The sequence below is a fragment of the Dipteris shenzhenensis genome, chromosome 22, assembly GCF_047967505.1.
Source record: "Dipteris shenzhenensis isolate YYH24624 ecotype China chromosome 22, Dip_SZ_1.0, whole genome shotgun sequence".
Classification (NCBI taxonomy): Eukaryota; Viridiplantae; Streptophyta; class Polypodiopsida; order Gleicheniales; family Dipteridaceae; genus Dipteris; species Dipteris shenzhenensis.
The window spans coordinates 25,873,991-25,884,257 of record NC_141617.1 but is presented as its reverse complement, the minus strand read 5'-3'; the positions used below and the strand labels follow the sequence as shown (position 1 = coordinate 25,884,257).

The 10,267-nt window shown below is 42.9% G+C and overlaps 1 protein-coding gene across 1 annotated transcript in view; it reads right to left on the bottom strand.

Moving 5' to 3' along the window:
- Positions 1 to 204: 204 nt before the first annotated feature.
- ATS1 (phospholipid/glycerol acyltransferase family protein) overlaps positions 205 to 10,267 on the bottom strand; it is a 61,848-nt gene continuing 51,785 nt past the window's right edge. The window contains exons 10-12 of the mRNA XM_087393950.1: positions 1,413 to 1,532; positions 1,153 to 1,266; positions 205 to 883 (exon numbers count right to left, since the gene is read on the bottom strand). Of these exons, the coding sequence (XP_087250076.1) occupies positions 695 to 883; positions 1,153 to 1,266; positions 1,413 to 1,532 (423 nt within the window). The 3' untranslated portion in view covers positions 205 to 694. The remainder of the gene's footprint in view (positions 884 to 1,152; positions 1,267 to 1,412; positions 1,533 to 10,267) is intronic.

Here is a 10,267-nt window from a genome sequence, read left to right as displayed (position 1 = left end):
ACACCTCACGATGTAAAACATGCTTTTCGAGGTAGTCTTTGAGCATGGGATCTCCTATGTTTGACAGAATTTGGGTACAGATTTTGATTGACGTATATCCCACCGGTTATTTTCTTACCATCCCACCCAAAATTATAGGTGCAATGATTCTCATACATTTGATTGCAGAATCCCATATCCTGCTTTGTTACGAATGGACGCCAAATAAAGTATAAGCTAGTGCAGAATCCCATAACCTGCTTTAATGTGGTATGAACTATTGTATGAATAATTTGGTAACAAAAGTAAGGTTGGCATTGATGAGAAATCTCAAGCAGCTCAGTACCTCAGTTCCTCAGTTCAGTACCCTTGCCAGTTCCAACGTTAGAGGGAGCATCAACTGCCATCAAGCTCGTACATGTGGAAGTACAGAAATAGCTTCTTTGTCTGAAAGAATTGGTGTGCATAATAATACAATTAATACAGAATCATTCCTGAAAGAATATATCTCGTGTATTCGTGTTCTGCACCACTAATTCGTTGGTCAGAACAAAAGAACCCTATGCCTATGGTCTCACATGTTTGTGAAATGCATTTTACAAGATGGCAAAACCATTGCCCTAGGATGCATATGGTTCTGCTAGTAATGCGACAAATAACCTGGGAAGGGTAAGGGTAAAAAAGCCATCAGAGGGCCTTTTTGTTAAATCTACACTCATTTGGAGTGGCATGATTGAATCTTCTTTTGCTCATTTGAAGAGATTGAGCTTTGAGTCCAAGGCTGTGAAAGTAAAACTGAGTCAGTTGATGCCGCCAAGCCTTCCTTGCCATCCACTGCACGACTGAGAACAGCATACTGTTCCTTTACTCTCTCCCAAGTGGATTGGGAGAAGAGCTGAGATGCCTGCATGACAAAAAACCGTAACAGCCACTTACAAAGGCTCCTCGCATCCTCAGAGAAAAATGGTGCAAAAATCACAAAGCAAGTGTAGGAGTTCGTCAGAACTCTCCAACCACCTCGTTTTCCTCACACAGGTATTTGTCCCAGTATTAATGGTCTTCCAAATGCAAAGGAGTATCCACCACCACTCGTCCAATGAAGAGCACTATGCATGCATGATATTTCTGAGAAGAAAAAGTAGCCTACTACTACATTCAAGGGTAATTTGTTACCTCCTCCAGAGATCTGCAATCAGCTGTAATCTCCCCAAAATGAAGTTCAGAAGCGATCGACATACCCACCCCAGAAAATCCAAGGAGCCGCTTTTCTCCAATCTCCTTTTCAACCTATTTAACACACGAAATCTTAAAAATTATTTACACTGGACTGAATAACAAAAACTTTTTTTGCTTTACTCACAACTGAGGCTAGAGCAATAATTGAGCTACTCTCATCCATTGTCACGGGAAGATAGACAGCCCTGCTAACCCACCTTACTTGGAGGGGGCATGATATCATAACAAAGGAGAGCCAAAGGGTACATGTGTCCAGGGGCTTTCGAGTGTTCAATGAGTCGTCTCATGCTCTCAACTGCACCAGAATCAAACATAGCCTGTCCAAAGTAAAGCTACAAGTTACTAATATACTTCAAGAATCCATAATGCAGACCCTTCAGTGTTTCATGTCCCCAAAGCACCACCAAATGTACATGAAATTTTAAAAATCAAACCCAACCATGACAGCAATATGAAAACTAGGGAGGGATCAATTGCATTTTGCCAATCTAATAAAGCAGGGACTCTTGAAGAGACCAATCAGTTGTATAAGAAATGCAGGGAGACCACTACACCAAAGTTCTGAAGATAGATACAGCCTTACACGCCCTCCTTTCTCTTTAGAAGACTAGGGCATAAAAAACTTCTTGCAAAACCAGTGTAAGACATTCCTCAATCTGGCCAGTCAATCGATTGATCTTGAAGAACAGGCAATATCCCAGCTACAGTGACCCTGATACTGCAAGCGTCAGCGAAGTAAAGAACACCTCTCTATATTGGGCCATTCCCGCATGCACCCTTCCAAGAGATTAAAACATCTCAGCTATCAAAACTGACTCTTTCTGCAGATAGTGTTCTTCAACATATCAACCAAAATCTCAGCTTTTGCTACATCATGCACCTCTCTCCAGGCCTGTGGCAAAGGGCTTTTAGAGTGAGGCTCACACTTCTCATAGAGATATCAAGAGGCCCAAGCAAGGATGAAAGTTTCGAACACTAGAAGCATACCAAAGAGGAAGTCAATCTGGGTAAACAAACACCTCACAAATCAAACACTCCCGAAGGTGAATTTGAATGTGTAATGCACAAGAGGGGAGCAAGGAGGTCTTCATAAAATGGGGCAAAACACTTGCAGTAAATAAGAAGGCACCCAAACACCAGGCATAGGAGCTGGAGCCCTTCTGATTGTCAATATGGAATGTTCAAGGTTATCTCTGGATAATACTTGATGTCGATCAAGATACTAGCTAGAATTGAGGTGCTTGAGGCTTTGGAAACATGGGACGAAGACATACCAGCACGCAGGATGAATCCCATGACAACGATTCCATAAAGGCCTAATGCAATGCATGACTCAAGTATATAAGGGATTGCATGTCCTCAAGGATTTGGCTAATGTAGAGTTCCGCATGGATATGAGAGCTATTGATGTGAATGTGGAGGCCATAAGAGAAGAAGAACATGAGGGGGAGTCTCCTCCTGCACCCAATCTGACAACAGAGGTTATGCTGGGCCTGAATAGTGTGCAGGTGCACCTGTTCTCAGAGGCATTGGGATGTGGAATTTAGAGTTTTTAGTTGTACTTCATGTACCTCTTTGCATGCCCATGCAATTGCACATCTTTCTCTCTTTTGTCATATCTTGTGGATTGAACTAGTTTATTGTACTCTGTTTCTTAGAGAAGTACGTAGTTTCACAAAAATCTCAAGCTTTCCTTTTTCTTCAGAAGACTAGGGCATACAAAACTCCACCCACTAGTCCCTAGTGTACAACACCCCTCTATCTGGCCAGTCAACCAATTGGAAAGGTAGTATCCCAGCTACAACAAGAAACCCTCACACTGCAAGTATCAAAAAAGTAAAGCACACCTCTCTATCTTGGGCCACTCCCACATGCACCCTTGCAAGAGGTTAAAGCATCTCAGCTATCAAACAGTGACTCTCTTTCTGCAGACAGTGTTCTTCAACATATCAATCAAAATGCAACCTTTCACTACACCATGCACGTCTTTGTACCTCAGTGGCAAAGCACTTTTAGAGTGAGGAAGAAGAAGGAAGGCTCACATATCTCATAGAGATATTTCAAGGTGCCCAAACTTCAGAGTTCATCAAATTAGCGGTATTGGCAATCTGTTGATACAAATGCTTCATTAAGATGTAATCATGTATGGAACATACATAATGTCCTTGTGATTGTCAATATGGACTGTTCAAGGTTATCTCTGGACAATACTTGGTGTCGATCAAGATACTGGCTAGAATTGAGGTGCTTGTGGCTTTGGAAACATGGGACGAAGACATACTAGCACGCAGGATGAATCCTATGACAACGATTCCATAAAGGCCTAATGCAATGCATGACTCAAGTATGTAAGGGATTGCATGTCCTCAAGGATTTGGCTAATGTAGAGTTCCTCATGGATATGAGAGCTATTGAAGCGAATGTGGAGGCCATAAGAGAAGAACATGAGGGCGAGTCTCCTCCTTCACCCAATCTGACAACAGAGGTTATGCTGGGACTGAATAGTGTGTAGGTGCACCTCTTCTCAAAGGCATTGGGATGTGGGATTTGAGTTTTTAGTTGTACTTCATGTACCTCTTTGCATGCCCATGCAATTGCACATCTTTCCCTCTTTTGTCGTATCTTGTGGACTGAATTAGTTTATTGTACTCTGTTTCTTAGAGAAGTACATAGTTTCACAAAAATCTCAAGCCTTCCTTTTTCTTTAGAAGACTAGGGCATAAAACTCCGCCCACTAGTCCCTAGTGTCACGGGGGCGTGAAATTCTAAGAACTTTAGTGTACAAGACCGTGACAACTTTGGTTTTAAAAGTCCAAGTGTGGGCTTAATAATGTGTAATTAAACGCAGCATGGTGCCTAGCACATAAGCGTAATTAATCCCTAGGCCCAAAGGCATTCCAAGGAATTAAAAGAGTGGTTGTTGGGAAATGATGATGTAGCATTTTTAATGGGCCCCCTACAGGGCCACAATGTACCTTCAGTGGCCCCCCTAGAGTTCCACGTGGCTCTAGTGCCTTCTACATGCTCCTTTGCCATTCCTGGACCTTCCTAGGCCTTCTAAACTTCACATGTGTGGTTTTCTCTCTCATCTTCTCCCTTTGTTGAGATTTTGGACTGGTTTTTCAGCCTCCTTCAACTGAATTCCGTTTTTCTTCATAACTCCTCACCCGTTTGGATTCCTCGACTTCCGTTTGGCCCGATGGCTTCCCCTCTGCCTCCCCTTCGTAGTGATATGCTTTTCCCTCCGTGCGTTTGGTAGAACGGGCAAAGCTGAGCACTTCTTTTGCTGGTCGACTTTGCAAAAGTGGCTTTTTCTAGACCTTTTTGCTTCTACCGCCTCCCGGGCCTCTCCTCTTGCAAAGCTACAACTTTCTGTTGAATTTCGAGTGGTCCCACGCGCTGGTTGACTAGTTTTTCTCAGTTTTGGAGGACTTTCCGACGATGAAACTTCTCCAAAACCTTCTCAATGCATTCCTCTCTGAAGCACGCTTCTTTTGAGCCCAAGAACTCCCATTTCTTCGCGACAGAAGTGCTTCTTTTCGCATTTTTCAGTGGAGTTCTTGCTTGTCGGCTCTTGTAAATGCTCTTTCTTCATGCCTTTGCACTCCTCTTTGGCTGAGAATGCAATTGGGCATCGGCTACTATGTCCTCTTGGCGATTGAGGACTTGGTTCGAGTTTTCAGGGCTTGGTGAGTTGTGATTTTACTGCTGCAATTTCTTTTCGCCATAAACTATTGGTTGGCCTCGTGTGCCACCTCTTTCTTGGCTCACAGGTGCCCAGGCAGTGCTATATGAGTCATTCTTTGGTTGGGTACTTTGCTGATTTTATTTTGGAGCTTTGAAAAGCTATGTGTGTATCTTGGGCCACTCCCACATGCACCCTTGCAAGAGGTTAAAGCATCTCAGCTATCAAACACTGACTCTCTTTCTGCAGACAGTGTTCTTCAACATATCAATCAAAATACGAGCTTTCACTACACCATGCACATCTCTGTACCTAAGTGGCAAAGCACTTTTAGAGTGAGGAAGAAGAAGGAAGGCTCACACATCTCATAGAGATATTTCAAGGTGCCCAAACTTCAGAGTTCATCAAATTAGCAGTATTGGCAATCCATTGATACAAATGCTTCACTAAGATGTAATCATGTATGGAACATACATAATGTCTTGTATGTTCCAAGTCTCAAGGAATATCATCTACCTTTCAATGCCATCACTAAACAAAATAACAAGGTAGAATTTGATGAAAGAAATGTCTCATTCGAGACAAGGTTGATACTTTCAAGACCATAGCCAAAGGAGTTGAAGAAGAACATCTGTATAAATTAACATTCAAGGCCTATATCTCTCAACTCAATAAGAAAGTAGTCCTATTGCATGAAAGGTTTGGTTACCTAAACATGCAAAGCCTAGTTCTTATGAACAAGAAAGGCTTTGTTAGTGACCTGCCCCATCTTTATCAAGATAAGATGATTTGCAAAGCATGTATCAGGGGGAAACTTGATAATAAAAGTCATACTAAACAAAACTCCTAAACACACCTTTATAGATGCATGGCTTATCCCTGTATCTTTGATGCAAATAGAAGGAAACTTGATAATAAATCACTTAAAGGCATATACCTAGATGAATCCATGAACATTCCCAAACGCATCTTTGACACAATAGAAGGAAACTTGATAATAAAAGTCATACTAAACAAAACTCCTAAACACACCTTTATAGATGCATGGCTTATCCATGTATCTTTGAAGCAAATCACTTAAAAGGCATATTTGTTGGCAACATTGATGTTAGACAGGCTGCCACCCTTCCAGTACAGCATTGACACTCCGTTTGTCCCGTTTCGGGGCAACCAGTTCAACCCAATCATCCGAGAGGATCTTCTAGAGCTACACACATTCAGGACCTGGTTGGCACAGACAGAGCTCCTTGAGAAGCTCAGCTTCTATCGCGACCACTGTCTACTCATCTCCGAGGAGGGTTTCATTATCCCACCAGGGTGCAATCAGATCCACCTACCACACTCATTCTTAGGATTGCCATTGGACAGTTCCGTAGGTCATAATTCATCGCACCGACTCCGTATCAAGAGTGGACGAGCAGAGGGAATCCCCAGAGAGAGTTGGGTTGCGTAATTTTTACGAGCAAAAACATATGAGGAGGTTTATCTGAGCGTGTTTTTCAAGAGATTTAAACAATTGTATTTCTTTAGGAGACATGGTTTTAATACTTTTATTTTCAGTAGAACTATATCTCTTTATCATAACATAAATTTTCTTATTCATAGACATCCTTTGTACCCCTGTTATTACCTAAAAATGTGTTGAAAAACAATTCCTTTAAGAAACATCCCTCATGATCACTATCAATGTAATAATATTATACATATATAATTATTTATTAAACACATTTATATCAATATGAGCTTTCTAGTGTTTTTATAGCATAAATAATAAGATAATGATGGATACGTTTCTAAAGATGTTTAAATTACTATAAATAAGTATTAACTTGGGCATATATATCACTCTCATAAAATAAATATAATATTTAATACTATATATGCAAGATTTTCCAAAATATAACCCCATAGATGTGCTCCAATGGGGTTTTTGAAGGGCCCTGAAGGGGGAATGAGAGCAAGAGGGAGAGAGTGAGAGAGAGAGAACTCCAAGATGTGCGGGTGTGAAGTGATGAGCCATACCACAAACTCAGTTGTGTTTTATTAGGATTAGGTTTACCCTATGACTGTCTTAAGACAGTCATAGGTGTCCTATCTTTTAATGAAGGGTTGGCAATGTGCCTTTACCCCAACAACCTCCCACCTAAAGGCCAATGTGCCTAAAGGGGAGAAAAGAATAAAAATTACAGCAATATACAGTTACTGTATACAAGACCATAAAATAAGAATGGTCTCATCCTAATCCCATGATGTGGCGGCAATGTGCAAACCGCTCTGTAGGCAAGCTCTTAGTGAGCAAATCTGCAGGATTATCATCAGTATGCACTTTCACAAGCTCAAGTCGCTTGTCTTCCAGTACCTCCCTGATGAAATGATATTTCACTTCTATGTGCTTGGTCTTCTGATGAAAAAACAGTAATTTCAGACTGCTGCAGCTGCTCAACAAGTGCTTAACAGTGCATAATCATCTGACAAAGCACAAACACTGCTGTAAACACTGTACTGATCACTTCTCCCACCTCAGATGAGGTATTGCACTGAGTTAAATTGCATAAACCACTTGGCAAACACCCAAAAAAAAATGACACTTCAGCCTGTCACAGAACCTGCAACAGAAAATGGGATAAATCCCAAGCAATCACCCTTATACCAAGGGGAGAAAATGCATCTGAAGATCTCCAGGTAGCATGCAATATGAAAATCTCTCTGACAAAATCATCCACCAGTGTAATGCATGACATACACAGATCCCAACGTACAAACACTCAATGAGGAACCTTTTGAGCACTGTCAACGATGGACAGTTAGGGACCGAGTAAACTCGATGCGCCCTCGCCAAGCGTGGCTCAACTGAGGTTCTCTGAGTGTGGCACAAGAAATGTGACCTGCAAGAAAATGTCACCTCAACACTGCGGAAATCAAGACAAATGTGTGCACTCTGGCACCACACTGCCTCAAGGCATACAATGCATCACCTTCCGGGTAAAAGCCCTATGATCTGCTCACCTGTGAACTGAGATTCAAACCCAGTAAAAGCATATGTCCTCTTGTAAAATCAAGGCATTACATTCCCAGAACAGAATAACTGTGCAATCAACCACACACTGTGGTTCTCTTCACCTCAAGCACGAGATGAATGAAAGTACTTGCTGTACTTTCAAGATAAGACAGTTTTGTGAACTGAAAAATGACCCTGAATCAAGAGGAATGAAGAGCAGAATGCTATTCCACCTCTCTTTCTTCCCCAAACAAAAATGCCTTTTGTACTTTCGTACTTGCTGTACTTTTACAACAGCCAGATCCAAGGAGAAAAAAAAATTTCTTCTCACACAGATCCCCCCAAAAAAAACGAAAAATGTACCTCCCTGCTGCACAAAATCAGAAGCAGCTCCCTGCTGTAGGACCTGTCAACGTACAGTACAGTAATCTGTACCAGTTGAAGAGGGCCGTCCGTACGGATGTACGGACGTACGGCCACCGTACGACTGTACGGCCGTACAGATGTACGGCGCGCGAAGGAGGCCTGCGGCAGCTCCTGCGCGCTGCACCGATGTGCTGCTCCCTGCTAGGTGGCGCGATGCTGCGCCGCCCTGACCTGCGCAATGCAAAGAAAAACCGGCGCCTTTGCTGCTCCACCGCCGCCTTTGCTGCTCGACGCGCTGCTGCCCTGCGCCCTGATCTGCTGCGCCGCCTGCGCCCTGATCTGCTGACCTGCGCCCTGATCGACGAAGCTCGTCCGTACAGATGTACGGACGACGTACAGCGCTGTACACCTGCGCTAGGTAGGGGTCGAGGATGGTAAGGGCTAGGCTAGGGAGTGGAGGGGAATGGCTCTGATACCAGTTGAAGGGCCCTGAAGGGGGAATGAGAGCAAGAGGGAGAGAGTGAGAGAGAGAGAACTCCAAGATGTGCGGGTGTGAAGTGATGAGCCACACCACAAACTCAGTTGTGTTTTATTAGGATTAGGTTTACCCTATGACTGTCTTAAGACGGTCATAGGTGTCCTATCTTTTAATGAAGGGTTGGCAATGTGCCTTTACCCCAACAGTTTTTCGATCAATTTGAGTGGTTGAATGATTGACTATATTTGGACATTGGATGTGAAAGTTATGTAACTTTTAAAAGTGCTGTCCAAAGTAGTTTGCCAACGAAACTACCTTGAAAGACCTACTTCAAAGGAATTTCGATGGCGAAACTACCTTGATGCCTTGCTTCAATGAGGTTGAGAGAGGGTTTTCAGTCACCCCCTACTAAGTAAAAGTTGAAAGAAGGATCATAAGGGAATTTTCATAGAGAAGTCTACTCTACATGTGGGTTTCTTCAAAAGCCATCCCGTTATGTTACTTACCATTCCCAAAGATTCATGTAAAGATTTGTGTATAAAATAGGCATTGTTATAATACTTTCCATATTTCGAAGTGGAACTATGTTTTCTTCCGATCCATTTTTGCCATATTTTTACATGGTTAGAAGCTTTATTTTTTCTTTTCTCAGATGCTCAGAAGATTTCGCTCGAAAAATGGTCGTCCCCAAAGAGTTGTATCTACACAGTATGTGGGCGGCATGAGATCGAGTCAGAGGAGCACTTCGCCTTCAGTTGCCCAGTCTACTACGAGATCCATGGACGATACCGCTACCTTTTCAGAGGCCTTTTCAAAGACGGATTCGAGGGCCTTTCCAGACTTCTCTCATACCCAGATCAGAGCTGCCTTGTCGCTTTCATTCATGAGGCGGTCCAGTATAGAGAGCGCCTCATCAGATCACAGAGACATGGGCGGGAGGCCGTATCTGACCCATCTCAGAGTGTGATCACAAAGTTCTTCCAACCAGATCACGATGTCTCCCAATCACAGATAGCGGGAGAGACATAGACCCTGACACCGAGACGCGGCACACTCGACAGAGAACAGACGCACATATTACGCTAGCTGACATCTAATCTATTTTCAAGCCTGGGATATAACCGACAGGGGTTACTGTGGCACTGGTCACGCGTAGAGTGGCCGCCAAGAGGGCACGATGGACTACTCCTCCAAGCAGTAGACTGTGACCTATCACAGGTTTCTTGCCTACACTGCCTAGCCCACCACCGGGCATACCATGACGTTTCTTGCCATGAGTGTGATGTATTGTATTGTATGATATCGGATAATTTTGCATCTGTTGTGATGATGATGATGCCAGAGAGGACTATGACTATGGTGATATATGTATGATGACGACACTAACTATGTCTACACAGTTTTCTAGCATGGGTTAGGATGCTCACTTAGTAGCTCCACCCTCTTCCTCCTTGTATCAGGTTTTCTATCAATCTCATAGACCCATCATTCTTTAGTAGACTTTAACAAACTTTCTTTCTTTCTT